Here is a 14,744-nt window from a genome sequence, read left to right as displayed (position 1 = left end):
TTTACTTGTTCATTTTTATTGGGCTGCACTGGGTCTTAGTTGCAGCATGTGGGATCTAGTTTCCTGACTAGGAATCAAACCCAGGCCCCCTGCACTGGGAGTGAAAAGTCTTAGCCACTGGACCACCAGGGAAGTTTCCATTTATTTTTTTAATGACGCCTTTTTTTTTTTTTCCTTTTTTTGCTTGCCCCTTGGCAGAAGTAGTGCCCTCTGTAGTGGAAGTACGGAGTCCTAACCACTGGGACCCCCAGGGGATTCCCAGAAAAGCAGCTATTTAGGCTTTATTTTCCTTAAAGACTTAGTAAGTTTTCTCTCTTGATGTGGCTACATGGGAATACCTAAATCCAGAGGTCTCTGTGGGGGCCAGTATGAGAGGGACACAGAGCTCTAACATGCTAACGCCACCATCTGCGGGTCTGGCTCACAACCAGGGAAGGGCCAGAGGACAGGGTGGCTTCAGGGCCTGGAAATTGCATGTATCAAATCATCAAGTGAGGGTAATGGCAGCTATGATGTCAATATAAGGGTTTGTTTTTTTTTTTTTTTTTTTAGAGACCACAGTGATCATCAGAAGCTGGTTTTTTAATTTTAGCTCTTGGTATCAGCAGGCAGCAGGAAGAAAGATTTTGAGAAGATGGGTTGAAAGATACAAGCAAGGGAGCCAGTCAAGAAAACCAGCGTGGTCTTTTTTTTTTTTCACTTCAAGAAAAAGGTACGTACCCAGCGTAGAGCCTGCAACAAGAAGGCTTTCAAGCGGTCACTCCCCAAAATCAAATCCTTCTTCAGTTTCTCATAATCCAAAGAGGGCAGTAATGGGACATCCTTCAATTTCCTGCTCAGCAACACAAGTTCAAAGAGAAAGAAAAGGGCACAAGGGCACATTCATTATACCTCCTGAGTATCATGACGTCCCATCTCAAGTGGCTCTGACAGACTGGACGGGCAGGGGTCCACTTGCTCTCTCTGTGCTCCTGGCATCAACTCCAGGCCTCCACTGAGAGGGCTGGGTTCCAGGCCCCCATCCCAGCTTCAACGGGCTCAGCTCTGCCTCTCGTTTATGTACCAAGATCTATATAAGTTTTCCTAAAACAAGGAGTCTGCCTAATGGCTATGGAAATGACTGCATGCGCAATAGACCAGGGCTCCACCCCATGGGGATGAAATAGCCTTGGAGACCTCTTAACTTCCCATCGAAGTTCTAAGATTATGAGCAAAATCCAAAGTCTTATTAGTGTCAGCAGGCCCCTAGGGTCCTCCCTAAAAACCTGTCCCCCTCAAGCCTGATGGACAGGCTTGAGGGGATGCGAAGGATAGTGAAGTCAAAGTTGCTCAGTTGTGTCCAACTCTTTGTGACCCCATGGACTGTAGTCCATGGAATTCTCCAGGCCAGAATACTGGAGTGGGTAGCTTTTCCCTTCTCCAGGGGATCTTCCTAATCCAGGGATCAAACCCATGTCTCCCATATTGCAGGCGGATTCTTTATCAGCTAAGTCACAGGGAAGCCCGAAGGACAGACCAGGGGTCAGAAAACAACCCTGAAGATGAGGAGCACCTCAATGACCCTCCAGGAGGTAGGAGGATGTGGCCAGGAAGCGGCAGTGGGGACATGCCGGTGAAGCGGGTAGTAAGTAGGACAATTTGCAAACCCTCCTCGAGAGGACCTGAGTCAGACCTCAGGCTAAGGCAGGTTTCAAATCAGACAGCTCTCTGTTCAGAGATCTATAAGGTGTTGATGACCCGACAGCTGCATTTGGTTCACCAGAAATGGAAGGAACCATCTTAGATGCCTTGTCTTTAAAACAAGCAACCTCACATTTTGTTTTGTTGAACAAAAGGACATTGGAGTGTACAGAAAAATTGAAAACTGAATGATGTCTGGACTGTCTCAACGTTAATTTCCTCACTTGAGTGTTTTACTACAGCCAGATGAGATGTCACCACTGGGGTCTCAACTTCAGGTGCATCTGTAATTATTTCAAAACAAAAAGACTAAAAACTAAACAAAATATGAGTCTTATAGTACTGTGCAGAGAATATTAATATTCAATGAGGATTCATTGAGAACTGAGTAAAAAGACTAAAGATGTAGGGTTTCATTTGTTTTTAAGGGTGGAGTAAAACCTGGGTTAATATTTCTGGGAGGTAGGATTGGGGGTTCTTTAAATTTTCTTCTTCATATGTTTCTGTGGAGTCAAAATTTCTATAATGAGCATGTATTACGTACATTATAGAAAAAATTTACATGCTAGGTTATTTTTTGGCCACACCATGTGGCTTACAGGATCTTAGTTCCTCGACCATGTTGAAACTCACACCCTTGGCCGAAAAGTGCAGAGTCCCAGTTGCTGGACTGCCAGGGAATTCCCTTAATGTTAGTTCTTAAAAGACAAAATGAGATCCTCTTACAGTGCCCGGAAGAAAAAGCTAGAAAAGAGGCATCGAATGGGGTCTCAGTTAACATTCTTGGGGAAGATCATCTTCAATTTAAAACAAACAAGTGGTAAACCTCTGTACATGGCACATTGATTATTTTGATCTTTTTTCCCAGAGGCAGATACTACTGTGAGTTTAAAACGTAATACAAATATTTTAAAAATTACAATTATAAATAGCTGGCCAGTATTCTTCAAAAGTGTCAAGGCCACAAAAGACCAAGACTGAAGAAGGATTTCGAAGTAAAGGAAACTAAGATGTGACAGGACTAACATGTGTGATCCTGGAGTGAATCTCAGTCCACAGAAAGGACACGATGGAACAACCGGTAAAGTGTGAGTCAGGCCTGCGGGTCAGCTGACAGTGCTGAGGCAGCATTAATCTTCTCATTTTGATAACTACACTGGGCTGGTGTAAAACAGTAGCACTGGGAATCTGGGTGAAGGATATATGGGAATTCTCTGTTTTGCAACTCTGAAATTATTTCAAAAGTAAAAAAAAAAAATTTAAATTCAAACAGGCTTTTTCTAGACAAAAAAAAGTTCCATTTTAAAAACCAAGTTTGATGATGTTCCATAGCTGGGGAGCTTCTACTGGAAAGAGGAAAAACTGTCCTATTTGGGCCATATTTACTTGCCAATGATGGACTGATGCTGATGCCAAATCTCCAACACTTTGGCCACCTGATGCGAAGAGCCAACTGGGAAAGACTAAGGGTAGGAGGAGAGGGGGCGACACAGGATGAGATAGTTGGATGCCATCACTGCCTTGGTGGACATGAGTTTGACTGAGCTCTGGGAGATAGTGAAGGACAGGGAAGCCTTGCATGGTGCAAAGAGTTGGCTATGACTTAAGAGACTGAACAACAATGGCAATATTACCAACTAAGTTGCTCAACAACCTGGCATTTCTGTGGTCCAGCCACTCTCCCAGGGTCCCTGAGGAAACTGAGGTATAGAGAGGTATAAAAGTGGTCCAACGTCACAGAGTCTGTGGCCAAGGGGGTTTTAATGCTGATAGTCTGTGCTCATAAGCACCACATTCTAGAGCTACCAACCAAAGTGAACCAAGTGCAGGGTCCATGTCGGGCTCAGGCAGGATGGAGGGAGGAGGAATGCTGTATGAAGCGCAGGTGTCTGTGTAATCTCACAGCACCCAGCCCACCGCATCCCCCACTTCTCGCCACCCAAGGCTGGCTCACGGAGTCACCAGAACCCACCCTAATCCTCATGTCCACGCCAAAGGTTCTTGACTTCCTTGCTACTGCAACACACATGCCTGATGAAGCCCCCCCTCCCCCGCCCCTGGGGGACAGCCTAAGTGACCTGGGCAGGAATGCTCCAGCACAACACAGACCCACCCTGCGGCCCTGGTCATGGTGTGAATCAGCAGAGAACGTGAAATGTAAACACTGCAACACTCCGTTGACTGCCTTATGACAGGAAATTAAATTGATCTCTATAAAACATTATAGGAAAAATTCAATGATTTTTTTCCATTTGATGCTATCTTTCCAACATAAATAGAAATAACTTTAAAAGACATTTTTATAAGTATTTTTTGGGACTTAAAAAAAAATCTTTATTCCAAACATATTTGATAAGTATTACTTATAATTACTGGTATTTCCTTTAATACCTACATGGAGCTCCAGCTAAGTAAAGGAATTCATCTAAATTAGGCAGTTAAAACGAGAATTGATTAAAAGCACTTGGAATTCCATTTTTACCCATAGCCATTCCCCTTAATAACAGTTCCTCAGAGCAGTTACTTACACGGGTGCCAAGGAGGCTCTTAACATGGTTGAAGCCTGCGGGGGAGGGGCAGAAGGAAACAGATTTTGTGTTAAAACACTGACAGCAATGTGCTAACGCCCAGTCACTGTGGTGGTACAAAAACAACAGATTTGCAAAGTTTTTCATCCACCAGATTCTCCAACCATAATCAGATTCAATTTAAAAATCAGCCCAAGTTCAAGTTCAGTGACACCTTACTGATGCATTTCCCAAGCTACGCACCCTTAACTTGTTGCTAAACTCCACTCCAAAGAGCACGCTATAAAACCACGGGTGGGTTCACCCTGACCAAGCTCTTGGAGGAACTTAAAGCTGCCTGGTCAAAGACATCATAAAGAATAAAAGCAATGGAAATCAGTTTATTATCCTGGTTTTATTAAGATTTTTATCTTTGAATATGAAAATAACACATGCACTTTGCACCAAGTCAAACACTATAGAAATGTTTATAGGAAAAATTCACAAGCCCCCTCCCATACCACTCCCTAAAGGGGATTTAAAGATTCTGTCTATAGGCCAAATCACAGCCTACTTTATGGGCATGTCCCATTTATTGTCTTCTTGCTTTCTTTTTGCCATATTAAGCATGCACTACAATAGACAAACAACCAAGTGCTGTGAATGGCACTCAAACCAACCATAAAGGACGTTTGAGCAAAGAAGGGAAATGTGAAAATCTCACTGGTATTACATGATACTAAGGACTTAGTGTTAATTATATTTCGCACTGTGGTTATGTTTTGTTTGTTTTTTAAAGCCCTTATCTGTTTGAGATGTACACTGAATTATTTATAGGTAAAGTAATAGTCAAAGCTATGGTTTTTCCAGTGATCACGTACGGATGTGAGAGTTGGACTATAAAGAAAGCTGAGCACCGAAGAATTGATGCTTTTGAACTGTGGTGTTGGAGAAGACTCTTGAGAGTCCCTTGGACTGAAGGACATCCAACCAGTCCATCCTAAAGGAAATCAGTCCTGAATATACATTGGAAGGACTGATGCTGAAGCTGAAACTCCAATACTTTAGCCACCTGATGCGAAGAGCTGACTCATTGGAAAAGACCCTGATGCTGGGAAAGATTGAAGGCAGGAGGAGAAGGGACGACAGAGGATGAGATGGTTGGATGGCATCACTGACTCTATGGACATGGGTTTGAGTAAACTTCGGGAGTTGGTGATGTACGGGGAGGCCTGGCGTTGCTGCCGTCCATGGGGTAGGAAAGAGTCAGACACGACTGAGTAACTGAACTGAGAGTGATAGAATGTTTGGAATTTGTCGAAGAGAACTCTAGGAGGGAAAAGCTAAGTAGAGCAGAAGAGAGGAAGTCTCAGCTGTCTGGGGGGCCTTTCCAGAAGGGGCAGGCGTTGGTACCCTGCTTCCTCTATGTTACCACAACCCTCTAACAGAGCCTTATCCATGCTGATCATATTCAATGGTGGTTATTTTGCAGCCACTTCTGTGTCCTTTCCACAAAGGCTGGAGATATAGCACCCTCGTGTCCCTAACACGAAGCACGGTGCCTGGACCACAGAGACACTCAGTCAGCGTTTGCTGATTGAATGAATCAAGACTGACTTCCTAAAGGGGCACTTGAGGGAATTTTCTGGTGGTCCAGTGGTTAGGACTCCGTGTTCTCATTGCCAAAGGCCCAGGTTCAATCCCTAAGATCTAAGATCCCTAAACCACATGGCCAAAAAAGTTTTTTGTTTTATTTTAAATCTTCAAAAATGGGCACTCTAGGGCTTCCTCGGTGGCTCCGTGGTAAAGAATCTGCCTGCCAATGCAGGACACACAGGTTTGATCCCTGGTCTGGGAAGATCCCACATGCCGAAGAGCTGCTGAGCCTGTATGCCACAACCACTGAAGCCTATGCTCTGCAACAAGAGAAGCCCACACCCCTCAACTAGAGAGTAGTCCCCGCTCGCCACACTAGAGAAAAGCCCGAACAGCAACAAAGCCCCAGGACAGCCAAAAATAAATAAATAAAATTATTAAAAAAAATAGAATCCGTGTCAGAATGCTTGACAAATGTAACAAACTCCTGTAATAAATCAGCCCTGTTGTCAACTGTTTCCCTTCAAAGTATTACAGACCTCTCAATTCTCACCTCGAAGACAGAAAGCCCTGCTTTTAAATGACTCATGACCAAGTACGTTTTGCATTTTTTAACTCTTCGACTTTTTTTTTTCCCTTGGCCACACTGCATGGTTTGTGGAATTTTAGTTCCCTGACTAGGACTGAACCTGGGCCCTTGGCACTTGGCAGTAAGAAAGTGGCGTCCTAACCACTGAGCCACCAGGGAATTTCCTTTTCTTTTTTATTTTTAAACCTTTGACATTTTTTTTTTAATCAAAGAAACTACCTGTTATTCCTGTTACTGGCTTAAGTAGCAAGGAATTCAGAAAATAAGTTGGAAACGTCATCTAAATTACTCATCTAACACACTAAGAGGATCAAGGAGCCTGGAATGAGTCAGTTAAGGACACAGCCATAGTAAAATATTAGCATAATATATGCACAAAAGAAAAATATTTTAAAATTAGTGATATTGGCTAATTCATATTTCCACAAATAAAATTCACTTACATATACCCCCTTTTTTCATAGCCAAGAAAACCTTTTCTATCTTTCAAAAATTGATTCTTTTCCTCTTTTGCTGAATTCTACAACATTCTATTTGTCCTAGGAAGAAATTAATTGAAAAGTAGTAATAACTGACCCTTTTATGAGAAAAGCCAGTATGTCAAATAGTATCAAGACTTTATTATCTGTGCGTGGGTGCTAAGTCGCTTCAGTTGTCTTGGACTCTTTGTGACCCCCTGGACTGTAGGCTGCAGACTCCTCTGTCCATGGGATTCTCCAGGCAGGAATACTAGAGTGGGTTGCCATGCCCTCCTCCATGGGATCTTCCCAACCCAAGGACCGAACCCATGTCTCCCGAGTCTCTTGCACTGGCAGGCAGGTTCTTTACCACCAGCACCACCTGGGAAGCCCCTTTATTATCCAATCAAGTAAAAGAAAACAACAACACCCAAAAAAAAAAAAAACACCCAAACTGGTGATGAGCTGTAGGAAGAATGGCTGAGCGCGCCCTTAATGAGAGAGGAGAGGTTAAGGTATTTCGTTAAGTCCCTACTGATTGCTCACCCAATAGGCCTCTGCAGATAGCATATTCAAAAGCAGAGACATTACTTTGCCAACAAAGGTCCATCTAGTCAAGGCTATGGTTTTTCCTGTGGTCATGTATGGATGTGAGAGTTGGACTGTGAAGAAGGCTGAGCGCCGAAGAATTGATGCTTTTGAACTGTGGTGTTGGAGAAGACTCTTGAGAGTCCCTTGGACTGCAAGATCCAACCAGTCCATTCTGAAGGAGATCAGCCCTGGGATTTCTTTGGAAGGAATGATGCTGAAGCTGAAACTCCAGTACTTTGGCCACCTCATGCAAAGAGTTGACTCATTAGAAAAGACTCTGATGCTGGGAGGGATTGGGGGCAGGAGGAGAAGGGGATGACAGAGGATGAGATGGCTGGATGGCATCACTGACTCAATGGACCTGAGTCTGAGTGAACTCCGGGAGATGGTGATGGACAGGGAGGCCTGGCGTGCTGCGATTCATGGGGTCGCAAAAGTCGGACACGACTGAGCGACTGAACTGAACTGAACTGAGGCACTGCTGATAATGGTGAGCAAGACAAAGGCCCTCTTCTCAGACAGCTTGCAATTCAGTGGGAAGAATCAGTGATCAAATAACTCTCCGCACCAAATCTGCAAGATGGGGACAATATCATACCAGTGGGTGCAGACGCCAAGAAGAGCACGTGGAAGTCAGCCTCACTTCCCCCCTTTTTCTGCCCGTCCACCCTGAGCTCCCTGAACTGACGGGGTGCTGGAGCTGAGAGGCACTGAGCTGAAGTTATGCACTGGGATGTTGACCTTTAACATTGATACCCTGGTAGAAGCTTGCCCACAGAATGGAGAGCTCACTGCAGGTGACAACGACCACTTCCTTCCCCGACGTGGAGGCGTTAGTAAGAATACTCAAACACCTCGGGTGGGTGGGTGGGTGGGTCTTGCTCTGACCTCTTGACCAGCCTTTACACTGGATGGGATTTCTAAAGGTCACCGCCACCAGCAGCGGGCGCTGCTCTGCAGGCAGGTGGGGTGGACACAGATCCAGTGGTCTGGCCAAGGAAGGAAAGCCCCAGGGAGAGAAAGCTGGGAGAGAAAGGGCCCAAGTCCATCATCAGTTGGAATCATCCCCCTCTCGAGCAAACACTGGATTCTGAGTCTGGATGATGGGCCCAGACAGCATCCCCTCGCTAAGGGTCCCGACTGCAGGCCACGTGGGCGGTGTGTGACGTCTGGTACATTACGCTGGGTGGTCAGGGCGAGCACCCCCAAGGCCTAGGGCACCAGAAAGAGACCGGCGTCCTAACCCACAGTGGACGTTGGGCGCGGGCAGGCGGTGCTTTCCCAGCTGGGGAAGCACAGTGTGAAGGTGCAGCAACCCTTTCCGGGCCCAGGCAGAGGCAGGAACAATGAACGTAGGAACCTGTTGCTGAACCTGTCATTAGTCTCTGAGCACCTCTCCCGTGCCAGGATAAGGGCAGGGCTGGCCAGAATGCTTGGGCGTGGGAGAGATAAATCGATACCTGGGCTGAGAGTGACAGGTCAGAGCTACGCCTCCATCACTTCTCAGCCTGCAGGCCAGGGACCTGAGCCTGGCCCTCGTGGTAGAGGGGCCAAACGAGCCTGAGACAGCTCTTGGTGACAGCGGCAGGATGAGGAGCTTTGCTAATGACCCGTGACATCAGGAAGTGTATTTAGAGAAACTGGTATGAGGTGTGAGGTGATGCAAGTATCCCTTAGTCATGGGGACTAGAGAGTCACTGGGTTGGACGGGGTAAGCAGTCCCTCACCGTGGGCCTCCTCCAGATGCCGGTGTGCGGCTGTGAACCTCAGGACAAAGTGTGTCTCAAACTCGCGACATCAACGCTTTGTCTGGGGATAGGGCCAACCTGTGGGGCTGGCTTACGGGCACACATCTCGGAAACTGCTGTTCCAGAGGACGCAGTCAGGGGAGGGTCAGGAAGAAAGAGCTGCAAGGGCACCAGGGACAGGAAGGCCCTGTTTGGGGCCCGGAACCTCCTCGGACCAGGCCGGTCCGCAGAGGACCAGCCCTGCTTCCCAGGCTCTGCTCACACAGGACTAATGCTGACGCAGCGGCCGCCTGTGCAGTGCAGACAAAGGCAGGACCCTTGTCAAGAGACCTCACGGGGCATGATCGTCAGGAGACGTTAAATAACCACAGAGGGACACCTGAGGGACTGTGTGTTGGCCAGCGGGCAGAGAGGCCATGGGAGCCAGAGACCCAGGGGGTGTCCCCACCACCTGGGGAAGGGTGGCTGCTATGGCCAACTCTCTAACAGGAGGTGCACAACTCGAGAAGGCAGGGCTGTGGCCGAAGGAGGGGAGCGTTGCCATGGAGCATGGGGCGAATGACATGTGGAAACAGAGCTAAGCGTGTGTGTGGTGTGGGTGTGCCCGAGTGTCCGAATGTGCCAGTGAGTTTTCCAGGAGCCTCTCGGGAAGGGTTCTCTCTGGCTCCCCAGGTCACTCAGGGCACTGCCCTTGGCCCTGTCCCTCCACCCCATAGCCTGGAGGTGTCTGAGCGCCTGGGGCCAGGGGCGGGCATGCTGGGGCTCCTCGGGGTTTCTGTGACCAGAGTCGGGCCTGGATAGATGGACAGGCATCACATCATGGAGGGCTGAGGACTCACGCGGAGCACTTTGGACTGCAAGCAGTGACAGACGGGTATTACGCAAGGTAGAGTGACAAGGTCAGGTTCCTGTACATACCTAAATCCTTCCTGAAACCTTTGGGCTAAATAAATAGGACACAGCCAGGAGCTTCCCTGGCCCAGTCCAGTGGTTAAGACTCTGTGGTATCTTATGCAGGGGGCGCAGATTCAATCCCTGGTCAGGGAACTAGATCCCATTTGTGGCCAAAAAAAAAAAAAAAAAGACACAACCAAAAAGGTCACTCCAGCTCCCATGAGAAGGAGCCATCAGAGATTTAAGGGCTTTGAGACTGAGACCAGGCAGAAAATGTTGCTTTAATCAGGACAGAAAGAGGGAGACCCTGAACAGACAGACACAAAGCCAGGAGGCAGGGCAGGGGGAGCCACAGCACCCCCTGCTGGAAGCTTCAGGAAATGCTCTCCTTCGTGGAACAGCATCACAGCAAGGCTTCCTGAACAACTGCACAAGGCCCCATCCCAAAAGTGTCACTGTCACGGCCACCACCCCAGCTCTCTGCAGGTTGTTACTGCTAACAAGGATGGGTGATTTTGGAAGCAGATTCCTCCAAAGAGTCACATGTCCTGACCTTTTAGTATATTTAATGCTTTTAGTATATTTAAATATACTAAATTTAAATTTAGTATATTTAATATTAATACTATATATATTTAGTATATTCAGATCTGGAAGTATTATAACTTACATTTCTTTTTTTAAAATTTTATTTATTTGGCTGCACTGGGTCTCAGATGAAGCATGCAAACTCTTAGTTGCGGCATGGGAACTCTTACTTGTGGCGTGTGAGATCCAGTTCCCTGACCATGGGTTGGACCCAGACCCCCTGCATTGGGAGTGCAGAATCTTAGCTACTGGATCACCAGGGAAGTTCTTATACTTCCAGTGGGGCCTACTGGGAGTTGTGTGAGAAAGGGAGGGTTAATTTCTAAATAAGCCATTTTCTCCAATAAGGTTGGATTTAAATGGAAACTTTCCCATCTGAAGAATCACAAACCCAGAGGTGCCACTGGGTAGGCTATGGGACTCACCCAGGGGGCTGTGCTCAGGTGTCCACCTTGAGAGTGTCTCTGCATTCAAGCTTACCCACTGCAAACAGGTGGCTAAGAGGAGAAAGGTATTCCACGGCATTTTTAAATGCTGTTTGCAGCACACAAAGACAGATGTTGCACTGTTAGAAATGGCAAAAAACTGACAATGTCTACCAGAGGAATGGTTAAATGAACCATACTGTTGTCAAATTAAGATTCTAAAAGATAAGGAAAAAAAAAAAGATAAGGAAGATATAAATATGCTAAAAGGACATGAAAGACTCTTGAAAATGTACCATTAAGTTAAAAGAGACAGCTGCAGAAGGACGTATCTAATAAAATCTCAGTTTTATATAGTTTTTAAAGGTTTGGAAAATGCATATAAAACAGTGTCACCTGTGGAGGAAGCGGGAGGGGGTGGGTGTGAGGCAGGGAAGGGATTTGTGCTTCACTCCATTTCCTGCTAAACTGTTATACATTTTCCAGCTGACACATATTTGTGTAGTTCTTGTACTGGACATGGAACAACAGACTGGTTCCAAATAGGAAAAGGAGTACGTTAAGGCTGTATATTGTCACCTTGCTTATTTAACTTATACGCAGAGTACATCATGAGAAACGCTGGGCTGGAAGAAGCACAAGCTGGAATCAAGATTGCTGGGAGACATATCAATAACCTCAGATATGCAGATGACACCACCCTTATGGCAGAAAGTGAAGAACTAAAAAGCCTCTTGATGAAAGTGAAAGAGGAGAGTGAAAAAGTTGTCTTAAAGCTCAACATTCAGAAAACGAAAATCATGGCATCTGGTCCCATCACTTCATGGGAAATAGATGGGGAAACAGTGGAAATAGTGTCAGACTTAATTTTTTGGGGGTCCAAAATCACTGTAGATGGTGATTGCAGCCATGAAATTAAAGGACACTTACTCATTGGAAGGAAAGTTATGACCAAGCTAGATAGCATATTAAAAAGCAGAGACATTACTTTGCCAACAAAAGTCCGCCTAGTCAAGGCTATGGTTTTTCCAGTGGTCGTGTATGGATGTGAGAGTTGGACTGTGAAGAAAGCTGAGCGCTGAAGAATTGATGCTTTTGAAGTGTGGTGTTGGAGAAGACTCTTGAGAGTCCCTTGGACTGCAAGGAGATCCAACCAGTCCATTCCAAAGGAGATCAGCCCTGGGTGTTCTCTGGAAGGAATGATGCTAAAGCTGAAACTCCAGTACTTTGGCCACCTCATGAGAAGAGTTGACTCATTGGAAAAGACTGATGCTGGCAGGGATTGGGGGAAGGAGGAGAAGATGGCATCACCGACTCAATGGACATGAGTTTGAATGAACTCCGGGAGTTGGTGATGGACAGGGAGGCCTGGTGGCTGCAATTCATGGGGTCCCAAAGAGTCGGACACAACTGAGCAACTGAATTGAACTGAACTGAATAATCTTAGAAGACAAAAAACTCTCCTTCTCGTGCTCTTAGAAGAAGCTTCTCCTTTTACTATTTATCACTAGATACTTGATAATATGAAATCAGATTCATCTCATGCATGTGTGTGTGCTAAGTCGTTTCAGTGGTGTCCGACTCTGCCACCCCATGGACTGTAGCCTGCCAGGCTCCTCTGTCCATGGGGATTCTCCAGGCAAGAATACTGGAGTGGGGCTCTTCTCAACCCAGGCATTGAACTCGCATCTCCTGCATTGGTGGCTGGGTTCTTCACCACTAGCACCACCTGGGAAACCCCAGATTCATCTCATATCCCAGTAAATCATGGCCCAGGGTTTGGAGCCTGACGGTAGGGACCATGGCACGATAAGCCTGGGGTTAGGGTGGTGACAAGCAGCCCAACTGGAAGAGGCTATGTGGGAGAGTTCTCATCTCAAAAATTTAACCTGTTATTAATCCTAGGAGCATCCAGATCTGTCAGCCAACTCTGATAATGCTTCTCAGGTGGTACAGTGGTAAAGAATCTGCCTGCCAATGCAAGAGATAAAAGAGATGTGGGTTCAACCCCTGAGTCAGGAAGATCCCCTGGAGGAGGAAATGGCAACCCACTCCAGTATTCTTGCCTGAAGAATCCCATGGACAGAGGAGTCTGGTCGGCTACAGTTCATGGGGTTGCAAAGAGTTGGACATGATTGAGCACGGCACAGCAACAGACAACTCTGATAATGCAGCAGACTCTGGGACAGTTACCTGGGCAGGAACGAGGTAGGGTAGAAACACATCTCTGGGTTCCCCATGGGGCCCTCCACCAGGGTAATCTTTACACACACTCCCCAGAGGGGGTGACTGGCTGGATTTGCACTACCCTCTGCCCCCTTCCTCTGGGCTGTGAGGTTGTGTGGGTGGAGGAGGTTGGGTGAGGGACTGGCCTTCACTGTCCATGACTGAGTGAGAATGTTTCTTTAATTCCAGGGCTGAAAAGTAGGTAACCCACTTGCCTACCAAAAACCCCCCCACATTCTCCAATATAAGCTTTCTCAGAATCAGCAGCAATACCTTCAGTTCCATTTTCCTTCATTCTATTTATTTTTCAACTGGTTCGGAGCTCCAGGGGAAGAAGGGTGCGATTTACTGAACCCTTCGGAACTTTCAACAGTGAATGAGGTTACAGAGGGCCAGATTCTTAGTAGTCAGATTTAAAAACCAGATCAAAGTACTACATTTTGTAGAAGATGCAGCTGTTTTATGATGGGTCCTGGCCAGGCTTCTCCATGAATACAGTGAATAAGCCCGAAGAGAAGTTGATCAAGGACCAGGCTAGAAAGAAGGCTGGTCTGTGCTCACCTATTTATCTTGAAATTGATGACATTCTGTTTGGACTTAGAGTAGAATTTTGTTGTTTAGTTGCTCGGTGGTGTCCAGCTCTTTGCGATCCCATGGACTGCAGTCCACCAGGCTCCTCTGTCCATGGGATTCTCAAGGCAAGAATACTGGAGCGGGTTGCCATTTCCTTCTCCAGGGGATCTTCCCGACCCAGAGGCTGAACCCATGGTCGCTGTCGTGTCTCCTGCATAGCAGGTGGGTTCTTGACTGCTGAACCACTGGGGAAGCCCTTAGGATAGAATATATTCCCCTTAAAAAAATATAAAAAAGAATCTCCTTCCAAAGGGCTTCCCTCCTGGTGGCTCAGATGGTCAAGAATCTGAGGAGACCTCAGATGAGGAAGTCTGGGTTTAATTCCTAGGTCGGGAAGATCCCCTGGAGAAGGGAATGACAACCCACTCCAGTATTCTTGCCTGGAGAATTTCATGGACAGAGAAGCCTGGCGGGCTACAGTCCATAGGATCTCAAAGGGTTGGACACGACTGAGTGACTAACACTTACACGCACTTATCCTCCGAATCCTAGATCCTATCAGCTTAGTCACCGGACAGCCCATCTAAATTGTATCCTAATTTCCTCTCCATACGTTATAAATCTGATACCACACACTGATGTTAGGCATGCCCGATCAACGACAATATCCTGTACAGTTTCATAATGACCCCTTATCTACTTTTTTTATCATTGTGTAAGAAAAATATAATAGGAACAATAAAAGACTTTGCAGCTTTTATTGCCTGGTAAGTCAATGACTCAGTAGGAAAAAAAAACAGTCATGAGTGAAGATAAGCAGAGTTCACCCCCCTCCTGCGATTCTGAGGCTTCGACTCTGTACCTCGGTG

General features: G+C 46.4%; 1 protein-coding gene across 6 annotated transcripts in view; it reads right to left on the bottom strand.

Moving 5' to 3' along the window:
• Positions 1-14,744, bottom strand: part of ARMC9 (armadillo repeat containing 9) — a 179,202-nt gene that overhangs the window by 124,886 nt on the left and 39,572 nt on the right. For all 6 annotated transcript variants that reach the window (XM_061388069.1, XM_061388098.1, XM_061388119.1 and 3 more), the window contains exons 10-11: positions 4,209-4,243; positions 721-832 (exon numbers count right to left, since the gene is read on the bottom strand). In XM_061388069.1, coding sequence (XP_061244053.1) covers positions 721-832; positions 4,209-4,243 — 147 coding nt within the window. The remainder of the gene's footprint in view (positions 1-720; positions 833-4,208; positions 4,244-14,744) is intronic.

Source organism: Bos javanicus, chromosome 2 (genome assembly GCF_032452875.1).
Source record: "Bos javanicus breed banteng chromosome 2, ARS-OSU_banteng_1.0, whole genome shotgun sequence".
NCBI lineage: Eukaryota > Metazoa > Chordata > Mammalia > Artiodactyla > Bovidae > Bos > Bos javanicus.
Note: the sequence above shows the minus strand (reverse complement) of the source record. Positions and strands in the feature narration are given on the sequence as shown.